Source organism: Suricata suricatta, chromosome 9 (genome assembly GCF_006229205.1).
Source record: "Suricata suricatta isolate VVHF042 chromosome 9, meerkat_22Aug2017_6uvM2_HiC, whole genome shotgun sequence".
Classification (NCBI taxonomy): Eukaryota; Metazoa; Chordata; class Mammalia; order Carnivora; family Herpestidae; genus Suricata; species Suricata suricatta.
In genome coordinates, this window is record NC_043708.1 from 71,442,099 (window position 1) to 71,459,491 (window position 17,393).

At 40.8% G+C, this 17,393-nt stretch overlaps 1 protein-coding gene across 1 annotated transcript; it reads left to right on the plus strand.

Annotated features, from left to right (window-relative positions):
* The first annotated feature begins 355 nt into the window (after positions 1–355).
* RAB2B (RAB2B, member RAS oncogene family) lies at positions 356–16,948 on the plus strand. Its single transcript, XM_029951737.1, has 8 exons — positions 356–622; positions 854–925; positions 2,858–2,925; positions 9,450–9,532; positions 9,747–9,839; positions 13,698–13,809; positions 14,372–14,440; positions 15,306–16,948. Exons 1-8 carry the CDS (start codon positions 577–579, stop codon positions 15,411–15,413), a joined length of 651 nt encoding a protein of 216 aa, XP_029807597.1. The 5' UTR covers positions 356–576; the 3' UTR covers positions 15,414–16,948.
* Positions 16,949–17,393: the final 445 nt, after the last annotated feature.

The following is a 17,393-nucleotide window of genomic DNA, read 5'->3' on the forward strand; positions in this document are numbered from 1 at the left end:
AGTTAGCTAGGAGCGACGAATTCCATCCCCGACATTCTGACAACACTCCCCAAACCCCGCTCTCTTCTTCCCTCCCATCAGCCGCCTCTCCGCCCAGCTTCCCGCGTCTGCTTCAAACCCGTCGGCCGCGCTCTCTCTTCCAGCCTTCTTAATGCTCAGGTTCCTACCTCCATCTTCACACAACGGCTACCACCGTCTCAGTCCTCTCATCGCTCCCACCGCCCCACCGGACTCAACCTGCCGTCACTTCCGCAAGGACATGCGTCGCTCTCCACTGATTGGGAGGAGTGCCGTGGGGCTGTTGTGAGTCGCGCTGGGCAGGCCGAGCGGACGGAAAGGATAGCTACCGCCCCCTGGAGCTTGGTGGGATAATGGCAAGTAGCAGTGTTAGAGGAGTCCCTGGAGGTGCTGTCTGGGTATTACAGTCGCACCGACCGTGAGAGGATTTCAGAGGAGAGCAATAGAGACGTGATCTGGGCTAGAGGGGCCAGAGATCGGTAGGTTGAGCGGCTAGAGAGGCCGGAGGTAAGTGGCTGTAGAAGTCGGGCGGACCCGGAATCCAGAGGAAACAGGACCATGACTTATGCTTATCTCTTCAAGTACATCATCATCGGGGACACAGGTAAGCTGCGGGCGACTGCCCTCACGGCTGGGGCGGGGATCTGAAGCTCACAAATCGGGACATGGGGCGGGGCTCATTTAGTGGGCTGGGCGATTAAGTGAAAAGCGGGCGGGGGCGGGGCGGGGCGGCCGGGGGCGGGGCTCGGGGCTCCCCTTCCCCAGCCCCAGTCTGCTTGACTTGAGATTGTTCTTGAGCCGCGTGACTCTTAGAACGTGCGTCTTCCTCTTCTAGGTGTGGGGAAGTCATGTCTCCTCCTGCAGTTTACGGACAAGCGGTTCCAGCCTGTCCACGACCTCACAATAGGTAAGTCCATCTACCTGTCCCAGGGAGAACGCAACCTGAGTAGCTAAAGTGTAAGGTTAGCAGTTCTTCGGTGTTCAAAGTAAAGAAGTTACTTCTTTTTATTGCTAGTCCAGAGTTATGTTAAATTAAGAGTGACTAACCCAGTGCTGATAAATGGAGAGTAATGTAATGGGGAGTAAATAATTGAAAGGTAACTTCAGAGAAGGGCATGAGGTCTGGAGTCATTGCTGTAGGATTTGTTCCCCCTAAATATGTTTATGGAAAATTCCACGGAAACGCAGCTACTTATTAAAATACTGACCTTGTTTTGCGCTAAATTAGTGCTACCTCACGTATGTTTTTAAAGGTGATTACCAACATACAGATTTTTGTGTGTTGGAGAGGAAGAAGTAAATTTAAGGAACCATCCCAGACTTAGAGTTAAAAGGTAGGTGAAACTAATAAACTTTTTAAAAGAGTGTGGTAGAGTTCCAAAATCACGCTAGTGGTCATGGATAGCATGAACATCCGCTGCACATTTGTGTTAAGGCAGGGCCCACTGGACCCTTAACAACCCTTTCCCCATAAGCTTCATAACCCTACCTCATATGAGGAATATATTTGAAACTAACCTTTTTGCCATGCAAATACAATTTCTGGGTAAAATCCCTAACTGCCATTCTTACCTAGGGCTACTTTCCAAATCCCACCTTGAAGAAATCTGAAGCTACTTCTGCTCCCAAATGCCTTGTGCAGAATCAAATAACTGATTGGGTCTGAAAAGGTTAGAGGATAACATCAACAGGAAAATATCTTTGTAAGTTAATATGAAGTGAACAGCCACACTCTAATAGGTGCTAATGATACTGAGATTGACCAGGCAAACATTGTGCCTGTCCTTAAGTAGTTTATAGTCTTCCAGTGTAGGAGGTGGGGCTGGGAACAGATACTGCTCAGTAAATTCCTATGGTCAGTGGGGAGGAGAAGTTGCCACTTTTATCTGGAATGGTTGAAAATTGATTGAATGGGAGTTAGCCAGGCAAAGGGGTTGTGAAGATGGAAAAGTGGTCAGAGCAAGAGAGAATTATATTTGCAAATGCTCAGGAATGACAGAGATCAGGTTATCTTTGGAAAACAAAGTAATTTAATATGGCTGCAGCATGAAGTTTAAAGTGGACACTGGCAAAATAAAGCTAGAGAGTAAATTAGAGACCACATTTTGAAACAGCTAAACGTAATAGCATTTTAAAATGGAGGAATGACATGAATCAGGTTTTTGCTAGTGTCATACATAGGCTCCATTTCTTTCCGAATTCAGTCTTCTGAGGTTAGTGATAAGTCTACATTAAAACAACAACAACAACAAAAAAAAGATGAATGCCCGGTAAGCCAAAACCTTTATCCACACTATCAATTTCCATATTCCTATAAGGAAGGCTATTTTCTGGTTAACTTGGGGAATTATTGGAGGTCTGAAATGTATCACTCTTGAGAAGCTATTTCTTAGGTAGGCTCTTTTCTCAAGCAAAAAATTATAGAATTGCGGAAATACTGGACTATAGAGAGTGAGAAAATGTTAGGAAATACATATTCTTTTAATTTTAGAAGATTTTTTTTAAAACGCTACAAAACTAAACATTACCTAATCAAATTTAAGTGTTGACATTACTAAAAATTATTTGTTCTTTCTACTTGACTTCTTAATTAGTTGTTTCTCCATATCTGCTTTTTGGTTACATTCCTGAGGTCGTTATCAGCTGGGACACGGTTTTTAATTCTGGAAGGAAAATGAAAACTCCAGGAACACAAAATTTCTGTAGCAAATAGCAGTAATGGGTTTAGTGGTACTGAGGGCAGACAGGATGAGTCATCACATCAGGGGAAGACCACGAACCTCTCAATGTGGGTGATGTTCATGAAAGTCACATTCTTTCTTTTGCTCTTCACTGACAGGTGTGGAGTTTGGGGCCCGTATGGTCAACATTGATGGAAAACAAATCAAACTGCAAATCTGGGATACGGTGAGAGAGAACTTGGTCCCTGACTAAGATCCAAACAGAACAGTAAAGGCTGATGCATGGACAGAGGGCTAGGAGAGGGGCTGATGGTGGAGTTGAGAGAAGGGAAAGAGTTTTCACTTTCATCTGTTACAGTTATAAATTCTGGATGCCGTGTCTTTGTGTTTTTATTTTAAATTGCCCAAGTAATGTATTTGTCCTCATAAGATGAAAAACAGGCAATACAAGTGTGTAGAGGAAAATGTGAAAGTCCCCTTTACACACAAACCTCTTCTTCCAATCCTGGTGTCTGCCTAACCAGAATAAACCAGTATGAATGCTTCAGTGCTTGTCTTTTCAGACTTGTTCTATGTGTTCAGGTACATAAACATACACAAAATCTATGGTGGTCATTTTGTTTTTGTTGTACATGCATAGAATCATGGGAAAGTAGACCTAGCTGTGGGAGTTAGGTTTTTTTGTTTTGTTTTTGTTTTTTGGAGAGTGGGGGCAGGGGCAAAGGGGGAAGGGGGGAGAGAGAATCTTAAGTAGGCTCCACACCCATCTTGGAGCTCAACCTGGTGCCCACGCTCAGTGTCACTGCCTTAAGATCACGATCTGAGCCAAAATCAAGAATAGGACACTTAACCAACTGAACCACCCATGTGCCCTGTGAATTAGGCTTTTTATTTAATAATCTCTATGTTTTGGATACTTCCATGGTGATACAGATAGATCTACCTCATTGCTTTTAACTGTTGTATAGACTCATAGAACATCTGGACCATAATTTATTTACCTATCCTCCCATTGATTGACATTGAGGTTTCCTGCTTGTGCCTTTGCAAAATTTCATTGAATGATCTTGTTCACTACATCTTTATACAGATATTTGAGAATTGCTGTGGAATGCCTGTCCAGAATTGGAAATTCTGGGTCAAAGGTTATGCATATTTTAAAATTTAACTAATGTAATACTGCCAAAATTTAGCTTAACTTAGTATAATTTTGCTCTATCCAGATAAATTGCTTATATGGTTATATTATTACGTTTGGTTTGTATCTTTCTTTTCCATAGGGAATATCATGCCCCAGTCTTAAAAGAAACAAGCACAGAGTTCTTAATATTCAGCTAAAGTCTCTTCCTGGTTTTGTTTACTTATTATTGGATTGTTTTTTCACAAAACTGAGACCTGAAGCCCTTATCGCTATAGCAAGTACACAGGTGGTTTTTCCTTCCTTTCCCTTCCTCTCCTCCTCCTCCCAACACATGCAGCCATCTGTCTTAAAAGTGCAGTTGAGAGGCGCCTGGGTGGCTCAGTCAGTTAAGCGTCTGACTTCAACTCAGGTCATGATCTCACGGTCTGTGGGTTCGAACCCCACGTCGGGCCCTGTGCTGACAACTCAGAGCCTGGAGCCTGTCTTCAGATTCTGTGTCTCCCTCTATCTCTGCCCCTCCCCCACTCATGCTGTCTCTATCCCTCATAAATTAATAAACCTTAAAAAAATAAATAGGGGCGCCTGGGTGGCTCAGTCGGTTAAGCCTCCGACTTCGGCTCAGGTCAGATCTCACGTTCGTGGTTTCGAGCCCCGTGTCAGGCTCTGTGCTGACCGCTAGCTCAGAGCCTGGAGCCTGCTTCTGGTTCTGTGACTCCTTCTCTCTCTGCGCCTCCCCCTCTCATGCTCTGTCTCTCTCTGTATCAAAAATAAATAAAACATTAAAAAAAATTTAAAAAAAAATAAATAAAATGGTCAGAATGATTAAAAAAAAAGTGCAATTGATCCTTAAATGACATGTATTTGAATTGCACAGGTCCACTTGTGAATTTTTTTAATAAATGTACTATAGTACTGGAAATGTACTTTGTGTTATTTATTTTTTTTAAATTTTTCTTTAAATTTAATTTTGAGAGAGAGAGAGAGACAGCATAAGCAGGGGAGGGTCAGAGAGAGAGGGAGACACAGAATCTGAAGACAGGCTACAGGCTCTGAGCTGTCAGCACAGAGCCCGATGTGGGGCCCGAACCCATGAACCGCGAGATGATGATCTGAGCTGAAGTTGGACACTCAACCGACTGAGCCACCCAGGCGCCCCTTACTTTGTCTTCTTAGTAACAACTTTTTTCTCAGGGTGCCTATGTGGCTGAGTCACTTAAGTGTCCAACTCTTGATTTTGGCTCAGTTCGTGATCTTGTGCTTGTAGGATTGAGTCCTGCATTGGGCTCTGCACTGATAGCACGGAGTCTGCTTGGGATTCTCTCTTTTTCTCTCTGCTCTCCACCCCCCGCCCCGTTTATATGTATGTGCATGTGTGCATGCTCTCTCTCAAAATAAATTAAAAAAAACCTTTTTTCTCTAGGTTACTTTTTATTCTAAGAATACAGTATATAATACACATAACATACAGGGATGCCTGGGTGGCTCAGTTGGTTAAGTGACTTCAGCTCAGGTCATGATCTCATGGTTTGTGGGTTTGAGCCCTGCATTGGGCTCTGACAGCGCGGAGCCTGGAGCCTGCTTTGGATCTGTGTCTCCCTCTCTCTCTGCCCATCCATTGCTCACACTCTGTCTCTCTTCCTCTCAAAAATGAATAAACATTAAGAAAAAAATAATACATATGACATACAAAGTATATGTTGATCCACACCTTATGTATTGGGTAAGGCTTCTTTCTGATCAGCAGTAGTTTGGTTATTAGCTGTTAAGGTTTGGAGGAGTCAAAGTTGTAGGAGGAATTTTAGCTGCATGGGGGTCAGCCTTCCTAACTCCTGCGTTGTTCCAGGGTCAACTGTAAGTTAACTTGCTGCTCTAAGCCCTTTATGCAGAATCCTGGGGTTTTCTGACAGTCCCTGGGGTTACCACTTTTGGGTACATTGATTTATTAGGTGCTTTAAACTAGGATGATGTTCTCCTGTACATTATTTGGTTGTATTTGCAAGTATTTTAGTAACCTTTTGCCTTTCTGAACAGACTTTTCATCTCCTCTTAATGGCTTGCCCTAATTATAGGAACATGAATAACTTTACATGTCTCTTAGTGGAAGCACTATCCACATAACTCTAAATCTTCCAAACTTGTTTTTTTGGCTAGTTTTGTCTCTCGTCTTTTCCTCCCAATTAAGCCTAAGAGATATTATTCTATGTTTTTTACTAAGATTAAGTTCATATATTTCTTAAACAGCTGTCACTCGTTTCCTTGTTTCTTTTGTTCGGACCCTGGGGTTTGTTGTCACTCTTAACCCAAGTGGGTATATTGCCACTCTTCTTTTATTATCTCCTGGTTTTTATATTTCCCACAAAGATTTGACCTCTTAAAGAGGCCACAGGACAAACTTGGAGGAGATGACAAAGAATAAAACATAGATGTCAAGACTGGTAGTCTTTTTAACTTAAACCTCACCATTTCAAAAAATGGATGTTTTCATGCTAGGAGACCCAATAGCTGCTAGTTGGCAGTATGGTCACTGTTATGAGAGTGTCAAAGTGTTGACTTGCTGGCTTTTGGGTTTTTTGTTTTGTTTTGTTTTTTGCTTTTTGCGTTGTTGTTGTTGTTGTTGTTGTTCGCCTACCTGGTATCGCAGGAGACTAATTGGATCATAAAATAAGAAAGTTGGGAGCCACTGCTCTGTTGACAGGTTCCTCAAGGACCATATGGCCTGATGATACAACTGGACTATTTCTTTTCTGTTCCCTTTTAATAATTGTTTTGAGATTGAACTAATCTTTGTTGAATCATAAAAAGGTACCAGGTTTCAGCATACTGGGGTTTTCATTTTGAAAGTTTTAAGAGATTTTTGCTATAATGTGGTGTATTGTCTGCTACTCTCTGGGTAAGTCTGATCACTTCTCCCTGTCAGCCCTGATCTGCTCTTTGCTTACCCACCTTGGCTTCCCACTTTGTCAGCCTCATTCTCTCACTTCCTCCCAAAGTCATCCTACATGAAAAATTTCAGGGCTTACCATGAAGAGTATTTTTAAAGAAATCAAGTTATCCAGGGTTTTTTGTTGTCACTGTTCTGGTAATTGATAAGGATTTAGAAAGCCATATGACTTTTTTTTTTTTTTTTTTTTGGTAGGCTTTACGCTCAACTTGGGGCTTGAACTCATGATCTTGAGATCAAGAGTTGCCTGTTCCACCAAATGAGCCCGCCAGATACACCTAGAGAACCATATTACTTTTTATCTTTTTTCATTCTGAACATACAGTTGCCTAAATAACTCATGCTAACTGAAGAGGCATTGTACTGTAGTTAGTATAAAATACTCATCAATCCCAAATTCATTTGTATTTTACTTTAGAATATATTTTGATTTTTAGGAAATGGGCCTATCTGACTTTGAGGAATTGATACTTCAAACTACAGTTGGCCCTTAAACAATATGGGGGTTAGGGGTATTAACCCCCACATAGTTGAAAATCTGTGTAAAGCTTTCCCAAAAAAACTTAAGTACTAAAAACACTGTTGACCGTAAGGCTTACCCATAACATAAATAGTTGATTAGCACATACTTTGTTATATGTATTATATAGTGTTTCCTTTTAATATAAAGTAAGCTGGAGAAAAGAAAATGTAATAAGAAAGTTATAAGGGAGAAAAATGCATTTATAGTGCTGTGCTGCTAGAAACAATTCTTTGCTGTTCTTTGCTCCTCTTAATTCTTTGCTGCTTCAGATCTTTTTAATGGGGTTGGACAAAGATACTCAAACCAACGCAGACCAGCCCCAATTTATCCACTCTTTCTAGCTTATTAGCTCAACAAAGGTTTATGAACTGGACTCAGATGAAGAAGTAAAGGGATTTGGTTTGAAACAGCATTTCCTGATGAGCCCCTGGAAGTATTTTTAGCTGCTAAAGTTAAATGCTGCCATGTGTTTCGATCATCACATAGGCCTGCCTCAGCTTTCCCTTTTAGTTCCTAGAAGGCCACAGGGACGAAGGGGCCTTTCAACAATAGAAGAGGAGAAAAAGTAAGGTAAAAGCAAAATGAGAATCAGACGATTTAAGACCTAAAACTATTAGGGATTAAGTAAAACGTTAAATGAGCTCTTGCAGGGAGAAAGTATGTTTTAAATCTTAAAAGTATTGTTAATATTACCAAAAAGTTCTTTAGAATTATTTTTTATTTGGATGTTCTAAAAGGTGCACAACTCACTAAAACATTTGTACGATTCTGGCATAAACAGAGTCTCTTATTGAGGGAAGAGTAACCTTAGAATTAATGTACTGGAACTCTCTTCTATCTTCAAACCCATATATTTAGATTATATGATGTAATGGCTAGGAGAGCAAAGCTTTATGCTAGGATGCACTAAGACCCTAAGTTTAATTATGGATTCAGTATTAGATTCTAGAACTTTTGGCCAGTTATCCCTATGAGCCTTAATTCCCTATTTGTGTTATCATTAGCATTCCCTGTTTTTGTTAGTGTATTATGAGAAAGCCATTTTTTTCCTCATCCTCACATTTTAGTTTTTCCATCTTTAAAATATGAATAGTAGTCTTTCTTCCTAACCTTTATATAGGGATATGAGGATAAATGATTCCAAAAATGTGAAAACTTTTCTTTGTTAAAGATTTACTTGAGTAATCTCTATACCCGGCATGGGGCATGAACTCACAACCCCAAGATCAAGAGTCGGATGCTCCACTGACTGAGCCAGCCCAAGAATGTGAAGACTTTTCTAATAGGACAGATTAAATACCAGGATATTTAAGAGATGCTTTTGCTTTCTCTGAGGGGAAAAAATATAACTATTCCACCAAGAAAGCAAAAGGACCCAGTATATGGGGGCAGTAATAAAGAACTCAGTTAGAAATGTCTTAGCCCTCATTGGAAATGAGAGTAGAGTGTGACTGTTGGTTTTTTTAAGGCGAACTCTGTCCTGGACCCTGGGTTTCTTTCCCTGTTCTTGATTCTTATTTGCCATGAGAAGATCCCAGCAGGGGACGTCTTGGTAGCCCTGCATTTAGTAGTGGAACACTAAATGCTAATTAGGATATGTACAATATAAGTACTTCATATCTGACTGCTTTTCTACATTGACTCACTGGAATGAAACTTCCATTAGGGTGTTGGCATTCTAAGACAAGTTTCTTTTTTACAGATAGAAGAATGTAAACAGGTAAGTTAGTGTGATATGTTCAACACCATGTTGGGGCTGAAAATGCTCTTGAATTTCTAGTCCTATTTCCAGTTGTTCTGTCCTAGGGGATATTGGAAAATGTATGGGAATGTCTTCGATGGTCATACCAACCGTGCAGTGTTACTGGCAGTTAGTGACTGGGAGCGAGGGAAGCTAAACATTCATCAGTTTGATGGACAGGAACAATTGACCGGCCTCCAATATCTACTGCGTTTTCATTGAAAAATGTTTGTTTCCCACCTGGACATCTCCCTGGGCAGTCGCATTTCCTTTCTATCTCTCTTAAGAAAACCTCTTTTGTAAAAGTTAGTCCTTTGTGTTAGAGTGGTATGTGATCAACTCATTTCTCTGGAAATCACCTGATTTTGTTGGGATTTTTTCTTGTTGCCGTGTTGGTGGGAAAGGCTGGGCAGGAATCCTTCCGTTCCATCACCCGTTCCTACTACCGAGGAGCAGCGGGAGCACTGCTCGTGTATGACATCACAAGGTGAGTCAGGTCAAGTGGGCAGGAGGGAGACTTCCCCCATGTTCTCGCAATCTTTTTCTTTTCTATCTACTGATTCTGGTAAGAATGCTAATGAGGAATGGCTTCTCTAATATTTTCCTTTACACATGTATTTTCCCCTTTTGCCAGGCATTTGTAATTACTTTGGCATTTTGAAATGAGCCTCTGACCTATTTTCTAAACTTTTCTGTTGTAGGCGTGAAACCTTCAACCACCTGACCTCTTGGCTAGAGGATGCCCGGCAACACTCCAGCTCCAACATGGTTATCATGCTGATTGGGAATAAGAGGTAAACTTTTATTTGAAGAAATAATGAGCAGAAGTCATCTAAGTGCCCTATGGATATTGAATCACTTGGTCCCTAAACATTTTTGGTTTGTGGTAGTCTTAGTAAAAAAAAAAAAAAGTTTATTGTGGTAAAATATACATGATGTAGAAGTTACTATTTTAACCATCTTTAAGTATACAGTTTTGTGGCATTAAGCATGTTCACATTGTTTTGCATCACTACCATTTGATTCTGGAACCTTTTCATCTTCCCATCTGAAACTATGTACGTGCTAAATGCTAACTGCATTCTCCATGTCACCAGGCCCTGGCAGTCACCATTCTCCTTTCTGTCTCTATGCATGTGACTGCTCTAGGCACCTCATTTCAGTGAAATCATAATATTTGTCCTTTTGTGACTGGCATGTTTCATTTACTGTGATGACCTCAAGGTTCATTCATAATGTAGCATGTGTCAGAATTTCCTTCCTTTTTTTTTTTTTTAATTAATTTTGTTTATTTATCTTGAGACAGTTGGGAAGGGGCAGAGAGAGAGGGAGAGAGAAGCTCCAAGCAGCTGTCTGCAACTGTCAGTGCAGAGCCCAACGTGGGGCGAACTCACGAACTCAGATCATGACCTGAGCCGAGGTTGGACGCTTAACCCACTGAGCCACCCAGGCACCCCTCCTTCTTAAGGATGAATGGTGTTCCTTTGTGTGTTATTTGCCCCATTTTGTTATTCATCTGTTGATAGACATGGGTTGCTTCTGTCTTGGCTGTTGTGAATAATGCTGCTGTCAGCATCAGTTTAGACCTGTTTAGGTCCCTGCTTTCATTTCTTTGAATTCCAGAAGTGGAATTGCTGGATCTTCCCATAATGATAGGTTTACTTTTTTGAGGCACTGCCATACTGTATTTCCTAGCTGCTGCACGATTTTACATTCCTGCCAGCCACACCCTAGGGTTCCAAATTCTCCACAACCTCAGCAACACTTTTTATTCTCATTAAGTTTTTTGTGACACCCATTGACCAAAAGAAATGCCTAACGATTTTGTTATTAAACAATTAGGTCTAAACAACATAAGTATTTGTGTCATAATGACATGATATCTTTGAAAAATGGAAAACATCGAAGAAAAAATTTTAATTTCATCCTTAAATGTTCATAATTACTTACTAGTGACCTGGGTGTGCCTGTCAGGACTACACAGCTTCTCAAAGTTGGAATAAAGATTGGTCACTGCCACTCTCATTTTTTGATCCAAGTTGATTTTGTAGTTTTTATTACAGCAGCTGCCAAAAACTCAGGTTATACAAACATAGGCATATGTTGAAAGCGATTTATTGTGATTTGACAGTGACATTGTGAACTGTCTTAGGCTTGTAATTCATGTGTTCTGATGGCGAGTATTAACTGTGTTTCTCTTAAAAATTAATTAATTTATTTTTAAGATGTTTAAGAGAGAATGAGGGAGAGTGTGAGTGGAGGAGGGGCAGAGAGAGGGGGAGAGAGGATCTGATGCAGCCTCTGCACTGACCACAGCAAGCCTGATATGGGTCTCATACTCAAAAATCTAGAGATAAAAAACAAAACCAAACCAAACCTTGAGATCAGGACCTCAGCCAGAGTCAGATGCTTACCAGTCCATGTGTCCCACTCTTGAAAATTTAAAGTATCCGATGCACCCTTATGAGTTCATAGTAATGCCTGGAGTGCACCAGTTGAGAACTGTGGCCACAGACTAATTGTACTCATTTATTAGAACTATGTTTAAGATGTCTATTTGCCAGACCCTAAGTGTATAAGGTGACAAAGAATCATGCCATTGTCCCTACAGAGCTTATAGTGTAGTGGAGACATAGATATTAAATATAAAAGGATTTGTATCTAATTACAAATTGTGAGAAATGCAGTGAAGGAAGAAAAGGGTGCTATGGAAGAGAGAAACTGGATACGTATTTTTAATTAAGGGTGATAGTTAGGCTGGAATCTGAAGGGTAGGTAGGAGTTTAGTGGGCAAAGTTTAAGAAAAGAAAAAGGTAGCAGGGGCAACAAACAGAAAGCCCTGAACTGGGAAAAACCTTAGCAAGGTTATGGTATTGAAAGAAATGGCTTAGGTTAGGATCTCACAGTTTGTGGTTTTGAGCCCTACATCAGGCTCTGTGCTGACAGCTTGGAGCCTGGAGCCTGCTTCGGATTCTGTGTTTCCTTTTCTCTCTGCCCCTCCCTGCTCACATTCTGTCTCTCTCTCTCTCTAAAATAAACAAAAAAAAAAATCAGTTTGGTTGGGCTGATTCGGGGGGAATGGTGCAAGACGGGGTTGGGAAGGTAGGCAGGAGCCAGGTCTTGTAGCACTTTCAGGCCTTAGGAAGAAGTGTGGATTTTATTCTAAACATAGTAGGAAGGTTTTTGTTTGTTTTGAGAGTTGTAAGCAGAGATGCAGCTTGCTTAGATTTTTAAAAGCTCACTGGGGGGTTGAAGTTGGAGGTCGGTTTCAGTAGTCCAAATGAGAATGGTGGCGTGGACTCAGATGGTGAAACCAGGATGGCGTTAAGGCGCAGTTCGGAAGTACCTCACTTTCGGAAGGGTTGGGTGCTTGGAGTGAAGAAGGAAAAGCTGTTAAAATAATGTCTTGTGGGGTGCGTGGGTGGCTCAGTCAACTAAGCCTCTGACTCTCAATTTTAGCTCAAGTCATGATCTCATGGTTGGTGGGATTGAGCCCTGCATTTGAGCTCCTTGCTGACAGTGGAGAGCCTTCTTGGGATTCTTTCTCCCTCTCTCTCTGCCCCTCCCCTGCTCTTGTGAGCATGTGTCCTATCTCTAAACAAATAAACATTAAAAAAAAGTAGTAACATCTTGGTTTTAGGTTGTGCTCTATATGGAGATGTGGTAGCCTGGGGCGGAAGCAGTTTGGGAGAAAAGAGGGAAAAGATCAAGTTCTATTTAATGTATGTTTGAGGTGCCTTTTACACATCAGACTGGAAACGAAGAACTGCCAAATTGACACCAGATCTGGAGCTTAGAGGAGTGTCTGGGCTAGAGGTGGACATTTAGATGGATAGTTCTTCCCTGGTCTTCACACAGCTGGTGAATGATACATACGCATTTGGTAGATTTGTTGTTCTTCAGTGGATTTCTGTTCATAGTTGGAAAACTGGAAACCTCTGACATGCAGACTTCTAGTTAGAAAAATGACAATCACATGATCCATCCTTACCTTTGTGTGCAGCTTTTTGTCCTGTCTTGTCATAAAGTCTTTCCATGCCACTTGATTCCCTTTCTCAGTCTGTGGCCCCGCCCTTTCCCCCTCATATCACGTAATTTTATACATAGCATTTTTCTCTGAATCTTCTATTTCGGTGGTGGCAAGCTTCTATTACATATGTTAACAATGAGACCAGTGAGGATTAAGGCAGCTGTGTTCTTACTCCTGGCACTCTTTATTCTTGTGGGTTGATTCTAGGAAAAGGAAGATACTGCTATGGGATGGACATCTGTGACTTTACTTTCTAACAACTGGAAATCCCTTTTCATCTTCTTTCGTTGGCTGTCATTGGATCTCATTCCAAAAAGAAGCTTGGGGCATAGGAAGCCTTGAGGAACCATGGGCCTTGCCTATCCCTTTATAAACCCTTTTTTCTGTAAAGGAGTACAGTGTTAAGCCTCAACCTTGCAGCAGCTGAATTTGAAGAACCATTTTCTAGGAGGCTATAGAAATCAGTAACCCTGTACAAGAGAATGTCCAATACCATCTACATCCTTTATGTATTAACTGGTGGTTGAAAGAGCCTTGAAAGAGCCTTGGGATTCTTTTAGAATAAGGGATTCTTTCTCTTGATATTTGTTGAGTTTTCTCCTCAATTAATCTCTTGTTGTAGTGACTTAGAGTCCCGTAGGGATGTGAAGAGAGAAGAAGGAGAGGCCTTTGCCCGGGAGCATGGACTTATCTTCATGGAAACTTCAGCCAAAACAGCCTGCAATGTTGAAGAGGTACTACTTGGGGAAAAACAGGGAAGACTTTTCAGAGAGGACACTGTATCTTTTTCCTTTGATTCCGAGTTCTCTTTTATAAAAGACATAGGTAAGGGAAGGATGTCTTGTCACAGTGATCATATATCTCCCCTTAAGGGAATTGTTGCATTTTTTGTGCCTTGATTCCTACAGTTTTACTTTTGCCTTGGGTAACGTTAATTGTTAAGTGTGGATTAGACACCACATCACTTGTAAATACTTTAGTTGGAGGGTCTAATGGGTTCTACTGTTACTCTGAAGTCTGCTGCTGACTCTCTTTAGTAACTAATTGAGAACAGAGCATGTTTTATTTGGAGAAGGTGCCAATCTGGGAACAACTTGGGTCAGTATCAAAATACCATATAGTTTCATTTTTCATTTTGAAACGGAGACTTTGGGGGACCTTCTGTATTTTTACTCTAGTCTGTTTAATGGTTCCTAATTCACCTTAGAAATCTAAGTAGGAATAATACTTATATTTGTTTTTCTTAATATTCCTACCTAAACTTGACCCTAACAATATGATTTGTGTTTCCTTTAGGCCTTCATTAACACAGCCAAAGAAATATATAGGAAAATCCAGCAGGGTTTATTTGATGTTCACAATGAGGTGAGCAAGGTGGGCGGGGACTGATAGTTAACTTTGCTTTGTGTTGAAGAGGACATGAAACCCCCTTAGAATGTAAGCATTTTCTTTCTAACATCATGCGATTTGAAGTTATGCCAGTTCATACTTGATCTTTTTTTATGTAGAGACACAAAAATCTGTCGTCATTTTGTTTTTTTCTCCAGTCTGAGGCCCATAATGTTTAAAGAGATTATTAGTAATCTGAAAGGTTTATACAGTACAGAAGGTTTTCTTCACACCCCATTTTTGGCATCTTAGAGTTCAAGGGTGGTGTAATTCCTAACTGCTCAACAGGGCCATTTCAATAAAGCAAGTTCTGTGGCAAAAAAAAAAAAAGAATTCTATGCTAACATCTACTCTTTGCTGCCTCCTACTCTTATCTAATCTCCTCCTGATTCTGCATAGGACTGTGAAACCTAAGTAGAACAGTCTCCTTAAAAATGGGCACAAGGGTCACTTGTACCTGAGTTGGTCATCACCTCTTCATGTTGACAGTTATTGTCCCACAGCTGTCTGCCTAGGGCATATGGTTACCAGCCAAAGCCATATCTGCTTCTAGAAAATGTCATTAATGATTTCTCTTTTTGTCCCTTTCCTTTCTTCTAATTACTTTATTATTATTATTATTTTGTTTCAAGTTTTTAAATTCTAGTTAGTTAACATATGGTGTAATATTGGTTTCAAGAGTAGAATTCAGTGATTCATCACTTACATAGAACACCCAGTGCTCATCCCAGCAAGTGCCCTCCTTAATGCCCATCCCCCATTTAGCTCAGCCCCCCTCCCACCTTTCTCTCCAATATACTGTAGCACTGAGGTGGGAACTCTTGCCTCTTTTATTTTCCAGGCAAATGGCATCAAGATCGGTCCTCAGCAGTGTATTTCAACATCAGTGGGGCCCAGCGCCTCCCAGCGGAGCTCTAGTGAAATAGGGTCCAACTCTGGCTGCTGCTGAATATCAGGCCAGGACTCTTTTTTCCATCCTGGAACAGCTTCAGATCAATAGGCTTAAAGAAAGAGGTCTTACTTACTCTGGCTGAGAAAAGCCTCTTTTCAAGGTGTGATGTTTTGCCTTTCCACTTAAAGACCAGGGAAGAATTTGGGCCCTTACTGACCTGTCCTTCTTCAGGGACGTGAGCATTCCCTATAGATTAGGGCTCTTCTCATCCTATTTTAATTTCTAAAATGTTAGGATCAGAGTTGATGTATGGTAGCTGAAAAATAAATTATTTTATAAGCATATACAGTTTTGCTCCCCACCAAGAATTAGTAACAAGGGTTGAGGACGTTCTGCTTGAGCACGTGATTTTCCTGACTTCTGGCTGGCTGACCTTTGGAAGGTGGATCCTCGATCTAGGAATTTTATTGACTGTTTGTACTTGCCACTCTAAGAGTTCTTGCAGAAGGGACTTTCTTCTGTTTGAACTGCTCAAGGATGCTAAATACTTCTTCACCATCCCATGGCTAGTTTCTCTGTCTCAGAGTAACTGTGAAACTTTTGAGAGAGCGGTGGAGTTGCTCCTGGACCTGTGGCTACTTGTTATCATTACCTAAAGAAAACCTCTTTCCCTGTTTTGTTTTAGGGACCAGACCTCACACTGCAGAGTCTTTCACCAAATTAAACCCTTACTGTTTCATCACATTTCTTAATGAGACCTATTTAGACTTTCTTCTCTAATCAAGCTAATCTGCTTACTGGACATGACATGTATACTTCCACTAGTATGCCTTTGCACATGCCCTGCTCTCTGCTAACATTATACTCAGTCCAAAAATTTTTCCTGCAGAAAGCCTTCTTTGACCTAGGGACTTCTAAATAATTATTGACCCAGTACCCCTGTGAGCTTTCATATGTTGTTTATTCATATGTATATTTATTTATATTCATGTTACTTTGTAAATTTGTTTCGTAGTTGTTTTGTGTGTGGAATCTGTCTCCTATATAGGTTGTAAGCTCCTTGGGAGCAGGAACCATGTTAGCCCTTTACTTTTGTAAACCACACCCTCCACTATTTCTTCACAATACCTAGTGCTATTCATTATGTGACCATTGGGCTTGCCTGACATACTTTATTAAAGACTTGGAACAGGTTTATTGTAGACTGCAGAGGAACAGAAGGTGTTAGAGTATCTCTTTGTAACTATCTCAGTCTCTTCCAGTCCGCTGACCCTGGATTCCATATTGCCCTTCCCCCTTGTCTCTCTCTCCCTTTGCCTCCATTCTGTGCAGCCTACAGTAAAGCTGTCTGCTTCCAGGCAGTCAAATAAGTGGGTACTTCTCCCGACATTTTTCTTGTCCAGGGCATATAATACTAAGCTAATTTGTCTTTGCTTCACTCATCAAGCAGCCTTCTGGGTCAGTTTTTGTATCTTTTGCCTTGATGTGCCGTTCTCTTCCACAGCACTAGGCTCTCTTGAATTTTTCTAATTTTTTTGTTGTTGACGACATGTTTCATTATTAAATATATGCATGTATCCAAGCTGTTCATATTTCATGTGTTCTTTCTGATTTTATCCCGAACATGTGTAGATAATTCTCCTTCTAGGAAATTGTATCAAAAGTATTAGAAGAAGCCTCTTTGAGATATAGTCATTTTTTTAAAATTTAAGTACCAGTTAACACTCAGTGTAAATTACTGAGTGCAATATAATGATTGAACACTTCCATACATCACCTGGTGCTCCTCACAAGTTGTGGATACATTTTATGCTGTATTTTGCCCCCAGTGGTAGTAATAATAGTGAATACTACACCACAGGACGTTTGAAGACGTTGTGGTAGTCTTTTTTTTTTAAGTTATTTATTTTGAGACGAGTGAGAGAGTATCAGTGTGGGAGGAGTGGAGAGAGAGAGGGAGAGGAGAATCCCAAGCAAGCTCCGTGCTGTCACTGTAGAGCCTGAAGGAGGGGCTCAATCCCAGCAACCAGAGATCAT

Bases quoted from the DNA above. Each gene is read 5' to 3' on its own strand.
- RAB2B (XM_029951737.1), top strand. From the start codon at position 577: ATGACTTATGCTTATCTCTTCAAGTACATCATCATCGGGGACACAG. The intron at 926-2,857 runs GTAAGTCCATCT...CTTCACTGACAG, and splicing joins TGTCCACGACCTCACAATAG to GTGTGGAGTTTGGGGCCCGT. The intron at 13,810-14,371 runs GTACTACTTGGG...TGTTTCCTTTAG, and splicing joins CAGCCTGCAATGTTGAAGAG to GCCTTCATTAACACAGCCAA.